Raw genomic sequence first — 18,364 nt, 5'->3', positions numbered from 1 at the left:
ATACCTTATCACTTACATTGAGTCATCTTAGATCATTAAGCACTTAGATGTTAGATGGCTGATATTAGTTCAAATCCTCTAGATAATAAATTCCTCTATCATCAATCACCTGTAATGCATTCCTGTTTCTTGAGGGTTTCAAAAGCTGTCCAGATGTGGTACCTACTCACTCCTCTTTGCTAACATCTATCAGACCAGTGGAAGTCAGACTATTCGAAGTTCAGTTCTGAGTGTACTTATTCCAAAATCTTTTTTGGACAGCCCTTGGCCCCTTTGGCCCCCATGCCTGAAGATCCTGGCAGACTGTAACATCTTCTATATGACTTTTACACAGAGCAAAACAGAGGCCATCAAAGCTTTCAGAGTTCCTTAGAAAGTTGCAATAAAAAGGGATATGGATAAAAGATAAAATAATTTTGGTCTCTCAGGAGTGCAAATATATATTAATATTAATTTTTCTGAAGGAAAAAAAAAACATATATTCCAATTTTCAGACACCAAGTGAAATTTAAAGGAACTTTCCAAATCTCATTTGTTTGACTTTCAAATAACTTCTTAGATATTTTGAAAACACCTGGAAGTGTCAGTAATTGTATTCCTGAACAGCTAATGTATTCCTGAACAGCTAACTTATTATTGTGGCTATTAGTTTAGGCCACAAAATGAAAGAGAGAAAAACTTTCAAAAGAAAGAAAGCACTGAGGCCTGACCCAATTATCAGGCTATTTAAGATTTGTAGCATTTCCAGAAAAAGCTCCCCTGCCTGGAAAAGATTATCAGCATTTTAGCTTTGTTAAGTTTGTTACTTGATGTTTTGTAACTCTGCTACTTCAAGACACTTTCTTAGCTCTGCAGCCTTCTTCTCCAACTGCTGAATGTTCCAGTGCCATTGTCTTTCATTGGAATGGACTTTGTTCAGTTGGCAATGCAAGCGTTTTAAAATAGCATCATATCTCTTATTCTGTACCTAAAAAAAAAAAAAAAAAACCAACAAACTTCAAAATTTCATTTAATTAAAACTGTTTACAGAGGTGAGTTCAGCTCACCTAGTTCTGTCCAAGTATTTATTCTGACATTTGAGCAAGTCAATCCCGTTTATTTTTAGCTACTGAAGAGACAAGAGACATCTAGGAAGCCATTCATCTGACTTATTTCAGATGTCTGGTTTAGGACATGAATCATGCCTCACTTTCCCATTAAGGGAAGAAAAGCTCTGTACTACTAAGACTTTAAGTGTATAGTTCAGTGTGGATATCTGCCCTGTAGATGTCTAAAATACAACACTGCAAATACCACCCAAGGGCTCAGCATGTCACAGCTCTGGCAAGGCTTTGCACGTGGAAGATTTGAGGCTCCAGAATGTGAGGTGAGAAAGAAGAAATTTTCATTCTTTGACAAGCTTGTTTGGGTATAAATGGGAATACAAATGAGGTAACCTCGATGGCTGTAGTAGCTGCACTGCATTTAAAATGGCACATTTTTCTTGGGCAATACTGCAGCAATGCAGGACTGTCAATTCTGCCCTCATTACTGCCTTATGTGGAAAGGAACGACTGCTGCAGATAATCCTCTGAAAATTAGCACTCTGAATTGTTAAAAGAAAGAAACATTCACTACAATATAAATGTAAATAATGGGCATTCCCTTAATGAAATTTGGGCTTACTTACCCTGGTTTAAATGGCATATGAGTACATAATTACTCTTGTGTCTGCTTATTGAAGCATTATTACAGTGTATTTCACATGCATGTGATGATGTACAGCTGCATCAGAACCACAGCACTGCCGATGACCTCCTGCAAATCTCACTACCTAAATTTCACAAATAACTAGGAAACTACCTCACTGGTGGTCTATAAATTACTGCCTTCTTTTATTGGCAATGGCTTCCTTCATGTTACCTCAGTCTCCACTATAATTGTTTGGAACTTTCTGAGGGATGCTGTCAGATTCACTCATCTAAACAAGTGCTTGGGGCATCTGCATGGCTATGACTACATTGTATGACACTGAAACATCTATGATCAATATTATCTGCTTTTTTTAGAAATGTGTCTCTAGCATTATTTGGAACTGTCTGGCAATCTGCTGGGGGAGGGAGCGTAATATGCTTACTGGAGACAGGGAAGGGACAACACTGTGCTTTTTATTGGATCTTGTGTACATGAAGTCAAACACTAGACAAAAATTGTCTGTACTCGGAGTATCTCCACCACCTGGGTCGTTTAAGGACAGGATAGGCAAGCATCTGCCAAGAGTAATAAAGTCACACATTGACATTGGAGAAGAGGGCAGCAAGGGAATAGACAGTCTTTTGGGCTGGGTTTTTTTAAATTACTTTTGCATAACAACAAATTTTCTATTATTTGTGGATAACTTGAATTATCATTATGACTGAAGCCTTGACTCTACATGGATAACCACTCTGATTTATTGCTGACATTCCTGTCAAGGGTCAGAAGAGGGTCTGCTTTTCAAGAAATGAGTGATGGAGCTGGTCCACAGGAAAGACAATAAGGGAAACTCCACAGGCTGCCACAGAATCACAAAATATGTTGAGTTGGAAGGGACCCATCAGGACAACCAAGTCCAACTGCTGGCCCTGCACAGGACATCCCCAAGTGTCACACCCTGTGCCTAAGAGCACTGTCCAAATGCTTCTTGGTCTCTGCCAGGCTGGTGCTGTGACCACTTCCCTGGGGAGCTGTTCCAGTGCCCAGCCACCCTCTGGTTGAAGAGCCTTTTCCTGATATGCAACCCAAACCTCCCCTGACCAGGTTCAGGCCATTCCCTGGGGTGCTGTCACTGTCACCCCAGAGCAGAGATCAGTGCTGCCCCTCCTCTCCCCTCACAATGACGCTGTAGCTGCAGTGAGGGCTCCCCTCAGTCTCCAGGCTGAACAGACCAGGTGACCTCAGATGTTCCTCTTATGGCTTCCCCTCAAGCCCCACCTTAGCTGCCCTCCTTTGGATGCTCCAAACAATTGCATCAGGTTCCAGCAGTCTATATCTGAATTCCACCACTGCAGCTCAGTAAAACCTCATCCATGTGCCTAGTATGTCACTTTATTTCTGTGCTTGACTTGAGTATTCTTTCCCAAGCTGTGCTGAGGACTGTTGTGTGTAAACGTCTCTGTCTATCCACTGCCAGTTCTTATATTAAAAATTGGACTGTTTTCAGGAGAGTTCTTAATAGAAAATAATACCCTGAAAGGCTTTGGGTTTGAACCTGCTTCCTTCTGAGACAAAAAGAATATATAATCCAAACAACCGAAGAACAGAAGTAAGGTTAACCTTCACTATTTAATTAAATTGATTTTTATAACAGAACAGAATTTTTTTTTTTAGGCTCCCTAATTTAACTTTGGGTTTAGAGAATTTTCTTAGGAAGATGCTGCCTTGATAATAAAATATTTTCTCAAATGCAGACTAGCAGACCTATTCTAAAGCAGCTGTGTTTTGCTTTTCAGGTTAAAAATTCTCTCTGTTCTCTCTCACATGAAAAAAATTATTCTTTCTTCCTTCTACATTTTCCAATGGGCAATAGAACTGACCTGAAGTCAGTTAATATTTATATTATTAAACTTTGCTCATTAAATTTTGTGGCCTTTATTTGAACTGACAAGATAAATGGTATGAAACTTCCAAATTAAAAATTATCTAATCATACAGGGTATTTGAGTAAGGAACAAAAAGAAAAATAGAACTCAATTATTTAAAAGAGAAGGTTTTAACTATCGATCAGAATTTTATCTTGTCAGCTAATTAGTAGCTGCTGTGCTATTCCTAATTTAATGTCAGCTCAAATTAGGGAGATTCGTGGGAAATCCATTTTCCTGGTTCCATTTGAATCTTCCATTGATGATTTATCAAGTCATAAATAATCAAGTCAGCAGTGAAATGTAAAGTATTTCAGAAGTATTACAGAAATTTTAAAAAGTGTGTTTGCTTTACTACCATTCAGTGACCTCTTCTTTTTCCAGGAATCATTCCAAAAGTTCACAGATTAACTCCTTCTCAAAAGACTTCAGAAAAAAATGCTCTTCACAATAAAGCTCTGAATTTTAGAAAGACTATCAGCACCCAGCATTTAATACAGCATCATTACTGCATATCCTTGAACAATGCATAGCCAGCAATGGTGTATAAAGTACTTCAAACTTCATTTGCATTATCTACATTCCATCAGGAGAATCGCAATTAAATTTTATTCCAATGACTCACCTCAATTTCTTTTTGAAGCTTAGCATGCTTTTTTGTCTCTTCTTCCAGCAGATCTCTATTTTTATTGATTAAATCGTTCAATGTTGTGGTTTCGCTTTTTAAAAGTGTGATTTCTTCCTGCAGATATAAGTCAAGGTACAGAAATCCACTCCTTGAAAGATTGCACAGTTCATCTAATATACTTATTAAAATTATCTCATTTTAACAGTCTCAGTAAATACAGATGAGATACAGGTCTATAATAAACAATTTCACAATAATTAAAATAATTTCATTAATTAAAATGATAATAATTTAGAAGGGGTAATTAAAAATTAACTGTTAAATATTTTATCACATGGTTTTACACCTGTAAGAATATATACTCTTGATCTGAAATATGAAAACTACAACAATACAGGAAGTTGAGCTCATTTTGGTGGTTTTTATTTAAAATGTAATTAACTGCAAAATGCAACAATGTTTAATGTTATATTTGAGATATATTTTTCTTTCTCATAAGAAAATCCAATGTTAATTAGTCTTTATTTACAGTACTGAAAGATCTGTTGTACAAATTTTCATCAATTTACATTAACAGAGTACCATCAAATTTTCAATAATGCAAGTTACATCGAAGTTGAAATCTGTGATTCCTTTTTAACTTCATACTTGTGTTTGTCCATAGATTGACAAAATTCCATGGAGAAAAATTCCTATGTAGCTGTTATTAGTAAAAATTGCAATTGGGTCAAGTAAAACCAACAGTGTTAGATTAAAATACCAAATATATTTTTCCTGTCTTCTTATTTCTATTACCATCTCATCAAATCTACCTCCTGTTGGCAAACAGCTCAAATTTATTTTGTTGACAGCAAAGTTTAAAGAATATTGTGTTCTTGCCTGAAAAATGTAACAATATGGTAGTCTTCCACAGAATTCTGAAAAGCATCTATGTAAGTTTATCCAAAGATAAAGCTTAATTTACAGCTCTGTAATATTTTAATATTTGAGTTCATTCAATCACACAGCATAAACCATTTTTTTTGCAATATTAAACAGGTAACAATACCGATATTTTTCACTGCATACTGAAGCCAAAATTTCTCCAATTAATGCAGCATTATGAATGACCTATATTCCCTTGTAGTCAGTCCTCATGAACTATGAACATACTAGGCAAAATAATCCTATTATGTGAACTATGTCAAAATTATTTCACATAAAGGGAAAAAATCAAAAAGGAAATATAGTACCTGCACTTGTTTTATAATAGATCCTTCTGGATTCTGGAGATCGCATATTAACTCCTCTTTCTTTGCTTTTAATTCTTCCACAAATGCTTTCTTTTTAGCAAGTTCAATCATAACTGGCAATTTACTTTCCATCTCCCAAAAGAGATGTTTATGAACCTTTATTTTTTCCCGATATTCATTATTTCTTGCAAGTATCATCTCAAACTCCTCTTGTACTGTTTCTGCATCACACTTCAATTTTATATTTTCAGAATACAGGGCTCTGACTTGGGCCTCCAGATTTTCACACTGGTATTTTGTCACTTCTATGGCATCATCTTGTAGATGAATTTCCTTTTCTGTTGTCTTTGTTTCTAACAGAATAGCATTCATTTCTTTTTCTAGTTCCTGACACTTTGCCTATAAAATATTTCAGTGTATATTTAAGAATTGTTTTTGGAGGAAAATAGGAAGTGTCTAGTTAAACACTGTAATTTATATTTATTCATAAGTCTTTTTTTTTTTTTTTCACTTGTCTAATGTGGTTTGAATGGAAGATAATCAGACTTACATTTCTTAATATCATCATCTTAGAAGCACAATGTATCTTAGTCTTCTGCCCTTAGATGGAGTATAAATACTAAATAAGATACCTTTGACCTCACTTTTAAGTTCCTCACGGTTGCAAAATATATAGAATGTGGCAGATCAAACCGAATTCTAACGTTTGCTTAGAGCTGTTGAAGCCCTAATCAAACTAAAAATAACCAAAGATGCCGAAAATCCCTTGGAAACTCACACAAACACATAGAGGGGTGTGTCAGGTGATGGAGCTTAAATAAACTGTGCAACTGAGGTTTTTAATCCTGACTTCATCACACTAGTAGCTGAGAGCTGAATTAATCACAGCTATTTTATTTCTTACACCCAATATTTATGTATCTTGTGCTAAAAAGGCCTCTGTGTTATCTCACTGATGAGAAGTGAACAAAACCAGGAGGTAGTGCTTCAAACCATCATAAGAAATCACAGAATCATAAAGGTTGGAAAGGATCTGTCATTACCTAGGGCTTTAAAGTTCTGTGGGTCTTTTCTAAAACAGATACATGTTTTTAAATTGTATGATCACAAATTGTTGTTGCAGCATTATCAGACTATATTATGGGATACAGGACAAAGCTTTTTGTAAAGTGTGGCCAGTCTAGTGACATTCCTAAAAAATACAAGATTTCACTGCTCTTTCAGAAATGTTATCTTTGTCCAAAATTTCAAATATCAACTATTTCAGTTGTAGAACTACACACAGATGTTATAATTGGAACTATACTATTTCCATTTGCATTCTTCCAGGCTCAAAAATGTCAACTGGAATCACCTTTTCTCAGACTTAAAAGTAAGTTTCTCAATAGAAATTTGATCTTGAAGGTTAAATAATAACTGAAAGCTTAATATAAAAGAGAAAAGAAATTATCACAGAGTCTGCACAAAAACTACACATATCCAGTATTCTACAAAACAATACTGAATAATACCAGTATTTAATGACTATTTAGGATGCCCACTTCAAGCAAAAGGGAGAAAAAAGTATTTTGTGTAAAAAAAAAATGCTAGGAAAAAAAATTATATACTGTGGTGAAAATCTAAAAGAAAGAAAGAAAAAAAGGAAGTTTTAACACCCTTCATCCACAATTTCTTAGGAAATTATGATTTTAAAAAAATATCTAAAACCTCTAACTTTGCATTTAGTTGATGTGGGTTTGCTTTGTGGGTTCAGCTCAGTATTTTTGTTTTGTTTTTTCCAAGCAGCAAATCAACATTTCACCTGCTGTAATGAAGACTCAGCAGTGTTGTGGCCTTAGAAACAACAATGCACACCCCAATTTTGGCTGAGCTTGATGCCACACAGGGACAGAACAGCTGCCTTGCACTTCAATGCACTCACCCACAAAGTACCATCAGCTTCTCTTGTTCAAGGAAATACTTCTTCATCTAATGAAAAATAATTGATTAAACTACTCTAAACAAGGCCTATTACCTGCAATTGGAAAAGAACCGTTTTGCTTTTTTCCACATCTGCCACCTGTGACTGCTCCTGCTCTGCAACTTGCTTTACAACTTCAGCTAGTGACGGGGAGCTTTGCTTGGCCATTTCAGGCAGAAGTGAAGAACTGGGGGGATGAAAAACAGAGGTGAATTGCTTTATCTTTTTTCCATTTAGTTCTTATAGACAAAACAATATTGAGGGCTGTCCCGTGGGATCACAGATTGATGTATTAATTTTATTTGGTTAATTTTTAATTAGCAAGAACAGGCTACTCAAAGCTAACCACTGAGAATTAGAACGCTTTCTTGCAGAATCCCACAAAATAAAATACTGCGGTCTTCTCTGCAGAACAGATCCTCAGTTTGTGAGCACAGTGGGGACTTTCAAAGAGCATCTGAAACGCCTGAGGCCGCGCTCCCGCCTTTCACCAACACCCGCCTTGCCGCCACCGCCCGGGAGAGGGGCCGATCCCACAGGGAGAGACAGTGGCCGATCCACAGGGAGAGGGGCCGATCCCACAGGGAGAGAGAGGGGCCGATCCCACAGGGAGAGAGAGGGGCCGATCCCACAGGGAGTGAGGGGCCGATCCCACCGGGAGAGAGAGGGGCCGATCCCACAGGGAGAGAGAGGGGCCGATCCCACCGGGAGAGAGACTGATCCCACAGGGAGAGAGAGGCGCCGATCCCACCGGGAGAGGGGCCGATCCCACCGGGAGTGAGGGGCCGATCCCACCAGGAGAGGGGCTGATCCAGCCGGGGGAGAGGGGCCGATCCCGCCGGAAGAGAGAGGTGCTGATCCCACCGGGAGTGAGGGGCCGATCCCACCGGGAGAGGGGCTGATCCCGGAGGGATCCCCCAGGAAATGCCCGGCTCTGTCACCACCGCTGCCGCCCGGCTCGCCCTGTGTGCCTGAGGCCATCCCGCTCCGCGCCCTTCGCTCCCGAGTTCCCCTTCATTGTTTTACACTGCGCTTGCTGCCATCATTTGCTGTGCACAGAACATCAAGTTTTTCCCGAACACCGCTGGGTTACGAAGGAGATGTGTCCCAGTTTCTTCTGGCCTATGCCGTGCCCTGCTCTGTAGGCACGGCCTTGCCACTGGCCCGCTTGTACTCATCATTCTGGGGAACTTTAACCCTAAATCATATTTTAAACATTTAAAAAATATTTCAAAACACTATTTTAATAATTCGATTTTTACATTTATCTTTTTTTTTATTTTTATAACCTATTTAACTTCGAATTATAAATATTATAAGTTATGTTAAGCAACTTAATTATACATATTATATCTAATATTAAGCAACTCGCATATATTAAAAAAAAATATATATTTATAACAACGATTTTATAAACTAATTGCTCATCTCTGCATATGACCTATTTATTTCATCCCTTTTCTGAAGTGGCGTAAGCTGAATATAATATTTCATTCAGGTGATGTCAATTTGTCCTTTTTCAATATTGTTTTGTACCCTTTTCTAACCTTTTCCTTCTCAGCATTCTGCACCAAAAATAACACCCGTAATTAGTTTTACTTCCTTAGTCTTGCTGAAGGAAACAGAATGATTGCATTGGTTTCTCTCCACCAAGCAGTTCTGTTAATTTTTAATGAGCTAGCGAAGTCACATTTGGCAGTGGGGTGGAAAGCCTCGGAGATGACCGATTTCTGCAAACTTCAGGAACAGGGATGTCTGGGTAAGGCTAAGGACAAGGTTGCCTTCTCAGTTCCCTTTGGAAGAGAGAACCAGGATTCAGCTCTCATCTCTCTGTCCAGGATTAGCAGGAGGGGGTACGGCAGAGCACTCACCATGTGTGTTTCAGACCTGGCAGAAATGTACATCTACTGTGCTTGCAGGGAAAGGACGAACAGGAAACAGCAATTTATGGGAAATCAGTCTTTATTAATTCCTCTGTCCATCAAAAACTACTGTCCTTTTTTTCTTGCCCGGTTCTTCCGTTGTCATATACTTGACAGCCATGACTATGATTTTAACACAGCTGAGGAAATGCATTAATTATCATTTGATCCTTGCACAAGCCTGGTATAAATCCCTCATTTCCTTGCTTGCCTTCTAACTTTCGCATTGTCCCGTCAGAGGATTAAGACTTTTTTACTAAGCTGTGAAATTCCCGATTGCCGCAAGGAGAAATTGTAGGCCCCAAAAGCTGTCAGTGTGTCTAGGTTCAGAACAAGTATTTGCCTGGCTGCCAAATACTCCCGAGGAACACGCAGCTGCCGCCCAGAGAAGGAACCTCCCTCGCTGTGCAGAAGTTTTCCTTTAGGCTCTTAGCGGACTGCCCTGTTGGTGCCCCGGGAGCGGGTTGTGCCGAGCGGGCGCGGCCGAAGGTGCGATCGCAGCGCGGCCAGCGCCGCTTCCGCGTTGGGCGCTCCCGGGCGCTGGCTCATCGCGCCGCTGCCTTGCCGGACAGCTTGTTCCTTCCGCTGGGACCGGCGGCAAAGCGGGGTCCCGTCAAAAAGAAGAAATACAGGTTCCCGCCGCAGCCTGACGCTGCGTAGGAATTTCCAGCTTGTACAAATCAGCTCCGGGCTTGAGAGAAGTGAGATATATAAAGCTGGAAATGTCTGTGTATTTTATCAGATGGTACCTTGCAGAATTTAGTAGGATTGTCCACCTGTGTAAGTAAACTCCTGTGTTTATGAAAACTGTGTATGCTTCAGTATTTTCATTGTATGCGCTGATTTCTGTTTCTTCAACCTTACCTAAAAAAAAGATAGGTTAAAAGAGGAAGAATGTGTTATTTTAATCCAGTTTAAGAGGCTTAAATATATTTCTTCTTCCTCCTGGTTTTTGGAGTTTCTTTTCTGTGTTTGCTCATGTTGAAATTTTACACATGTGCTATTATCAGGTTCATTTGGGCTGCTTCAATGACCTGTTTTCTTTCTCTGGGAGTCTCTGGCAGACGTTAAATATCTCCTGCCATTTTAATTTTCAAAAAATTATGTCTGTTCTCTCAGTTTCTCTACTAATATAAGATGATCAGCAGGATTCAAAGATGCAGGAAATTGTCGGTGAACTTTTAGAATTAGATTTCTGGGGTTCTTGAAAATTGCTTTTTTGCATCTCTTTCCTACCCTGGGCTGTCTCTTCTCTGCAGCCTGGTTTTATTTCCTTCATTGTTAATTTTCTGTATTCACTTTGCTTTTCTACTTTTTGCTCTTGTTACCTCCTCACCTCTCATATCGTTATCAATTGTTTTCTTTGACCTACTTTTCTTGATATCTGTGCTAGAAAATCTCATAACCTCCAAGTGTTTGTCAGGGAGTGAGAAAATAGCTAATGGGTTGCCTTGGCTTCAAGTTTGTGCAAGTATTTGTCTTGAATTGTGTGCCAAAACTATCGACTCCTTAATAAATGTACTTTTTTTTTTGGATGTGGCTTCAATGGAACACTGGGACTGTAGAGCATGTTAATTAAAACCTGAATAACCAAATAATACATCTCACATAAGCTGAAACATTGCTGGGCTTGGCAAGCATGAATTTTGAGATTTAGTTTTTTTGGGGTGGCTTAGAAAGGAACCAGTTTTGCTATGATTGTAAGCAAATTTATTCTGTCACCACTGTCCTCACTAGGACTCTGTGATGCAAAGCTGGAAGGATAGGAGGGTGAATCAGCCCCATTGTTCCTAAGCATAAATTCCAATAATTGCCCCTGTGGAGTTTTTGCAGTGCATACACAACCAAGTAACAATGTATGCAATTACCTCTGCCTCATCAAACACTTTCCTTCCACCCTTTCTTTGGTGGTACTTTTCTAGGCAAGTACAAGAACAGCAATGAACTCTATTTACCTTCCACTGTTGACATATCTGAAGTGGAGCAATAATCTTGTTTTGCACTACACCCCTCTGTTGTACCGTATTCCCTGGAACTATTAGCTATACCTTGATTGGGATCATGTCACACACAGACAGGCCTCCCACAGAGAGTGTCAGGGTAGGGAGGAAATACTCTGATTTCCCAAGTCATGGTCTTTGGCCTGAGTCTGTTTTAGCACTGTTTTCTTAGCAAGCTCTTTCCTCTAAAATCCATTACCAGCTGTGTGTAAATAATACTCTGAGCAAAATCAGGAGTCATAAATTCCTTGGTGGTTTCTTTTGTCTGCTATCACATCTTGATATTTTGAGCTCACCTGTTTTGATAGTCACTAATTAATCTTTGTAAGTGTTCAATTCGCAGAAAAGAAAACATCATTTTCAGTCAGGATTATTTTTCTTCCAGTCTGGGGGAAAGAACAATGAAGAAAATACAGAATGTTTTCTGTAAAACCTTCTCTTGAATAAGCCATCCTTTAAAACCACAAAGGTCTTTGACCTCTCATTTCAGTATAGAAACTCTGGGAATCCACTGTCAATCATAAAATGCCAGGGAATACATCATGTCTATCATAATGATCAGCCTCAAGTACATATAGAAATAGTATTTTTGCAGGATAAGGAAGTAATATGAAGCCAGAACATTCATGTGGTTACAGGAGAATGAGGTCTTGGGGCAGGAAAATTGTGCCAGGCATTATTTGGTGTGGTTAGCTCTGGTAGCAGAGCATTGATTTCAAAGAATTAAAAGATTCCCATGTTGCAAAAGATAAGAATTTTCCTACAAGTAAATTAATATTCATGCAGAATTTGTTGCTGTGAAAAAAAAAAAAAATTAAAAAAAGGTATTAAAGATTACTTTGAATTATTATGGGGTCTTACAACTGTTCCTAAAGGTGCATATATTTCTCCTAGATCATGCACAGTGCTTAGTCTTGAAATCTAAGTAGGTGTCTTCAAGGTTCCCAAAGCAGAGGGATCTAGCCTTTTGTTCCAGACTTCTGGATATCTGCACTGGAAAGAGAAAGATTATCAGGCAGAAAGAAAAGGAAGTAAGACAATTCTGAGAGGATATGTAACATAGGCCCTCATAGCAACAGAGAGAGGAAAAAATGAATTGACAAGTTTTCACAGGTAGGCCTAGCTAGGCTTGGAGCAACAAAGTTCAGAAAAGGGGAGAAACTAACCACCAAAACTGGAATTACACCATGGGCCACAAAACAAAATGTGAATGATAGGATGATACTGTCTATGCTTAACTCATCTTGTTTTCAGAGCTGAGTGCAGCTAGCAGAGTGAAAAAGCTGAGGCAGGAAGTTGTGCACAGTATTCTCTTGCTTTAATTTAGTTCTAAGTACTTCTTTCATTACTAGGTAAAGTTTCAGTAACTTCTACTGAGTTCTTGTGCATGCTGAAAAGAAGAACTATTGTGGTCATGTGCCCCCTCACACAAAAGTCAGAAATTACCAAGTCAATACTTTTGGAACCACAAAAGGGAGAAGTACAAAAGATCTTGTGAAGGCCTATGGGAAAAATATGTCATTGCCCTCACAGCTCAGCACTCTACTGCCAGGAGGGGTAGCAGACATGAACTCCACCTCAGCCATAAGTATGTCAAACACCTCCAAAGAAATGGTACAGAAACTCCTCCAGTCCCAGGAAGCTAAGGGTCCTCTGGATTTGTTTGCGTCATGGAAGCTGGAGGACGGCCCATCAGTCATGTCAAGAAGATCCATTAGGCTAATGAGGGTTAATTGATACAATAAATCTAATCTTATGTAGCAACCTTTCATCATCCCTGACCTGGGAAAGACCTGAGGTAGGTGGAGTAGTAGGGAAATCCCTGAATGCTTAAATAGATAGATAATTATTTCCATTTCCACTAGTTTTCTTTTGTTGGAATTTCTTTTGATGCAAGCTGGGAAAGCCTGAGTGAGTAATTAACTGCTATGTATCTTCTCTACACAGTATCACTGAATTAAATGCCCTAATATGATTCTGTGTTCAGACTAACAGCACCGTTCTTGACTTTTTGTTTATTTTTCGTGTTTAGTTACTACCTGACAGTTGGAGAAACCTTTAAATATCCAGGAAGATGGTGGAAGCAGTACTGATAGATCTGTTCAGCCTCCCAGCCGACTCACAGAACAACATCCAAGGAGTACTGCACAACACTCTGGAAGCTATTGAGAAACGCTCTTCCATGCATGCTCCGTGTGTTTATGTCATGTGTTGCCAGAGGCAGGGGAGTGAAAGGAAAGGTGAACAAGAGTTCTTGCACTCAGCTCTGAAAAGTTTTCAGAGTCTGAATAGAAAACTGGAAGTGGTATGTGCTCAGACTACAGCTGCTGCTTTGTACACCATCAAACAGAGACTGGATGAAAAAGACCTGAGCGTCATTAAAGTTATTCTGCCTACCTTAAGAAAACACTTAATGAAAGTATATATAGACCATCTCTTTACAGCAGTCTACCAGTTTGAATTTGAGGATTTGCAGGTGGTATCTGACTGTGAAAACCTGCGGATATCTGAACATCAGAATGAAGGGCAAACGCTTCCTTCACAGGACGTGGCACTCATCCGAAATGAGATTCAGATGTACTTGGAAAGCCTGCCAAGCCTGAAAGGGGAGCTCACCATCCTCAGATCTTCCCTGATCCCAGGTAAAGAGAGTTCCAACTCTTAGTTTTTCCGGCTAATAGTTTTTACCGAGACTTACCAAGCATACTTCTTCAAGGGAATTGCAAAATAGGTGAGATTTGGAAATGCCTTCAGGCATCAAGTAACTCTATATGATGTTGCAATAGTGTGTAATGTATATAAGAGGAAGAAGCGTCAATAGAAATACAGCAAAAGGCTGGCAAGACTGTTCCAGGTCTGAGCATGATCTGAGGAAAGTCCTGGGTTTAGTGGGGTCAGACCATAAAATCTCGTCCTGTCTTTGTGGGGATTACACACTTCAAGAGTTACCATCATAATTTGGGAAGGCAGGATAAGTGTTTCTGCTGGTCTGCAGCCCCAGACATGCCTGATGTTTCAGTGTCCCTGCTGTGGCATGATATGAGCAAGAAGGAAATTAGGAATCCTTAAATTTAAATGCCACAGCTAAATCTAAGGTAAAGCAATACTCTACTTGATTGGCTGACTCCAGGTCTCTTCAGTATAAACACACATAGTAGCTGGTTTGATCTTGTTTTGAAAGCATTTGTTTGTTGTGTTTTCTTGCCTTGCCAGGTGATATTTTCTTGCATGGGTTCACCACAAGGACAGGTGGGATCTCCTACATACCAACCCTAAGCTCCTGCAATCTCTTCAGCAGCTCCAAGCGAAGGGACCCACAAGTTGTTGTTAAAGAAAATCTCCGCCGGCTAGCTAACGCTGCAGGGTTTAACCTAGAGGCTTTTCACAGAGTCAAGGTATCTTATAAAGCAATGGATTCAAGTAAATGGCTCAGGCTTTCCTTCTTGTATCACTGGCTTAATGATGGGCATTATTCTTATCTTTGTCAGCAAGAACCTGTGATAAGCAGGACAATTAAAACATTTATGCTGGCAGTTTATCTGGGGGAATAGCCATCCAAACTGTCAGCCATTTGTAACAATGTGGAGAGGCAGCGCTGATTCTTCCAAGTCTGTGCTAATATTTAACTTACCAAGTAGTTCTACTTAACAAGTAGAATAATCAGATAATTGATCAGAGCACTTTCTCCTAAACGAAAAATGCACCATTGCTTCTATAGTGGTTTTTTACTGATCCCTCTTCATGGCTTTTGAACAAGGGCTCACCTGATTTCCATGCATAATCAGTTAGTGCAGAAGAGTGTTTCATGTCAAAGAAAAAACCTTGTACTAGTCAGAGCGGGGTTGTTTTGTGACCATATCACTCTCCACATTCTGGTTTTGTTTTGGCAGGTTGATCATGCTAATGCTGTGTGTATTATGGGAAAGACAGAGCCTGACAACTATGATGGAATAGTTACTAATCAGAAGGGTGTCACACTGGCAGCTCCAGGTGCTGACTGCATACCCGTGCTGTTTGCTGACCCTGTCAGAAGAGCCTGTGGTGCAGCTCATTCTGGTAGGAATTCCACTCCCTGTGCAATGCAGAGATTTCCTGGGACTCAAACTGAGATACAAGAACCCAAATCTGTGCTTTCTTATATCTATTCCCAACAGTGCCCAAACTTGGCTTCTGTCTATTCCAAAAACTATCTCTAGCTTGAGCCTGGGTTGATTTTTTTTTTCCTAAAAAAACATTAAAACAAAATAATATTTGACCATATTATAAAAATATATTTCTGGTGTATTTCTGTTATATTCTCACTTAAATGTTTCAAGCACAGAGAAGCTGTGAGTTATGCTCTAATTGCTCAAACCAGGACACTTGGGAAAAAGAACTCTGGAATTCTAATCTAAAAACTTCTCTCTAGTTTCCATCTCCACAAAATTATATTAGAAAACTGATCTCTGATAATGTGTATGTTTGAGGGGGAGGGGGTTTTCTAAGCTAATTTATTATTAAAAAGAATTACTTAGTTATAGGTGTAAATGTATCTCCCAATAATAATTGCATATATTTTTAAGTGTTAGAAAAATTAAATTAGAAATTAATTAGAAAATAATAAAAAAAAAAAAGTATACCAATTTTTTTTCAACCTCTCATTTGTCACAGGATGGAGGGGCACATTGTTAGGAGTGTCTATGGCCACAGTGAATGCTATGGTGTCTGAATATGGCTGTAATGTGAAAGATATCCTTGTGGTGCTGGGCCCATCTGTGGGACCTTGCTGCTATAAACTTCCTCACGAATCAGCAAAAGAATTTCACAGAATTGATCCAAAGTGTGTGAGACTATTTGGCTCTGCAAGTCCTTATATTGATATCAGAAGAGCAACAAGGTAAGGCTCCTAAGGGAAAAAAAGATTAATTCTACATTCATTACCAATAATTCATTGCCAAGTATTATTTAGCACTAGTATGGTCAGGGTTCTCAACAAAGTACTCTCTAGTTCTTTGCAGATCAATAAAGGATACTTTTGAATGAATGGTATTTGCTCATTTTTGCTGGATTTCAGCTATTATTTTATTGTTTTTCTGTTATATATTTTTAGTTTATTGATTATAGACAAAAGTACAAATTTACTGTGATTTTATGAGTTGCAGGAAAGTAACTATTTTAGTCTAATAATTAAAAAAAAAAAAAAAAAAAAAAGCAAATGAAAGCTCCAATCACAATACTGGCACAGTTTGTTCAGATCTACTTGAGGTTCTGCCTTAATGATAGTGCTTTAGGGAATGTGAGGATGCACAAAAAATAATATTTTCTGTTTCTCTTTTTTTTCAGGATTCTTCTTGAGAGAGGTGGGATTCTTCCTGAGAACATCCAAGATGATTCTGTCACAGACCAGAACCAAAACATCACTTTCTGTACTGCATGCCACCCAGATAAATTTTACTCCCACTTTCGTGATGGCACTAACTTTGGGACGCAGATTGGCTTCATATCAATCAAAGACTGAGACAGTATCTCTTACTCTGGAACAGCATTTAGGTAATAGGTCTGCTGGATTGTCAGGCATCCTGCTCTACTCACAGAAGATTTGCCTCCTTTCTTTCACAGACTTGCAGCAGGGAGTCCATGGGTCTTGAGATTCCCCTGCTTGCTCCTTTCCTTGCCCTTCTGAAGCAAGAATATGTACCTGTGGTGTGGGGACAACACTTCTTGTGTGAGACGGGGTGCAAAGCAAACAAGGACAACCCACACCAGTGGGAAAATCCTTCTACAGACCCCAGATCCAAGCTCCAAGTTTATGGATCCTCCTTGACCAAATATTTTTCAGAAACCTCATTATCTTAAGGTGGTGGAAGCCCAAAAAATGCCAGTCTTCATTAGCTTCTGGTTGAGACTGCTGAATGACACTAAGTATGACATGGATGATACAGGCAGGGAAGCTGATATTGCACGTTACCTGTCTGAGATACTCAACTTTGATAGTTTCAGCTGAAGCCTTACAAAAGTTTGTGCATGGGATTAATTTTCTTCTTTGGATTAGTTTAAAGAACTCCAAAATATTTACAGGACTTTTCCTATGGAAAATAACTTGAAAATGAGCAGCAAGCAGGCTCCTTTGGGGCAGACATTGAAAATATATGAACTCTCATGATTCTGTAATTTTTAGTTGTAGGAAAAGTAGGACTAAAACCTTTAGTTTATGATGTGTAGGTTCATGTCTTCATAGGATTTTTTTTTCTTTAAACAGTGGTGCTTTAATGTCATTGACACAGTCTCAACATTCCAAGTTATTCAATAAATATCTAAAAAGTTCAGTGAATTTATCCTGAGTTGATTTTACTGTTCAGTAGTTGGGCTTACACTTCTTACTAAGCAAATTCTAAGTGTGCACTGTTTTCTTTAGGCCATTTACAAAAACGGCTCTAGATTTTACAACAGACATGATGCTTTCTGACACGCAGACAGTGAGGGATTGCTAGCAGTAAAGCTGTGCTGATTGCGGCTTGCAGAGCTGCCAAGCACAAGCCTTGGGCCGGCGGCGTGCCTGACATACTCGGTATTTCGGGCTCTGCGAGCTGTCCCCGCTCTGGCTGCTCTGCCCACTAGAGGTCAGTGCTCGCTCGCGCTGCTCGCACGTCCTGGAGGCACGGGCGGGCGGACGGACGGACGGACGGACGGACGGACGGATGGACGGATGGATGGATGGATGGGGGTCCAAACCATGCGGTTTGCAAAGCACCGCGCTGCACACGCTGCTACTTTTGCCTCTCCACTCATCTGCCAAGTTATTCTAATATCTGTGCTTGCGGAGTAATCCGTTTTCATTTTTATTAGGAGCTGAGTTAGACTTTTTCTTGTTTTCTAGAAGAACAGACATTTTTTTAAAACTTCCTTTTACCTGCGAATGGTATTTCACAGAGAAGAACCTGGCTCTGTATTTTCTGACTGTACCCATCTACAAAAAAAAAAAAAATGCATCTGCCAAAATGCATCTCGCCTCTTTAGAAATATTATTCTGCTGCTGCTGTAGCC

The 18,364-nt window shown here is 39.3% G+C and overlaps 2 protein-coding genes across 3 annotated transcripts; one reads left to right on the top strand and one right to left on the bottom strand.

Annotated features, from left to right (window-relative positions):
- Positions 1-771: 771 nt before the first annotated feature.
- Positions 772-7,599, bottom strand: CCDC122 (coiled-coil domain containing 122). Its single transcript, XM_056502526.1, has 4 exons — positions 7,474-7,599; positions 5,460-5,858; positions 4,225-4,341; positions 772-967 (listed from the first exon to the last, which is right to left on the bottom strand). The coding sequence occupies exons 1-4, from the start codon at positions 7,585-7,587 to the stop codon at positions 803-805; spliced, it is 795 nt and encodes a 264-aa protein (XP_056358501.1). The 5' UTR covers positions 7,588-7,599; the 3' UTR covers positions 772-802.
- Positions 7,600-9,818: 2,219 nt separating this feature from the next.
- LACC1 (laccase domain containing 1) lies at positions 9,819-17,649 on the top strand. 2 transcript variants are annotated; one of them, XM_056502515.1, is made up of 7 exons: positions 9,819-10,121; positions 12,694-13,139; positions 13,374-13,983; positions 14,555-14,736; positions 15,232-15,397; positions 15,992-16,217; positions 16,664-17,606. In XM_056502515.1, exons 3-7 carry the CDS (start codon positions 13,416-13,418, stop codon positions 16,836-16,838), a joined length of 1,317 nt encoding a protein of 438 aa, XP_056358490.1. In that variant the 5' UTR covers positions 9,819-10,121; positions 12,694-13,139; positions 13,374-13,415; the 3' UTR covers positions 16,839-17,606. The 2 variants fall into 2 exon arrangements, with proteins under 2 accessions (XP_056358490.1, XP_056358483.1); XM_056502508.1 differs by lacking the exon at positions 12,694-13,139 and having other exon boundaries at positions 16,664-17,649.
- The last annotated feature ends 715 nt before the right edge of the window (positions 17,650-18,364 follow it).

Source organism: Oenanthe melanoleuca, chromosome 1 (genome assembly GCF_029582105.1).
Source record: "Oenanthe melanoleuca isolate GR-GAL-2019-014 chromosome 1, OMel1.0, whole genome shotgun sequence".
In the NCBI taxonomy this organism is placed as follows: Eukaryota; Metazoa; Chordata; class Aves; order Passeriformes; family Muscicapidae; genus Oenanthe; species Oenanthe melanoleuca.
This window is presented reverse-complemented; position numbering and strand designations above follow the sequence as displayed.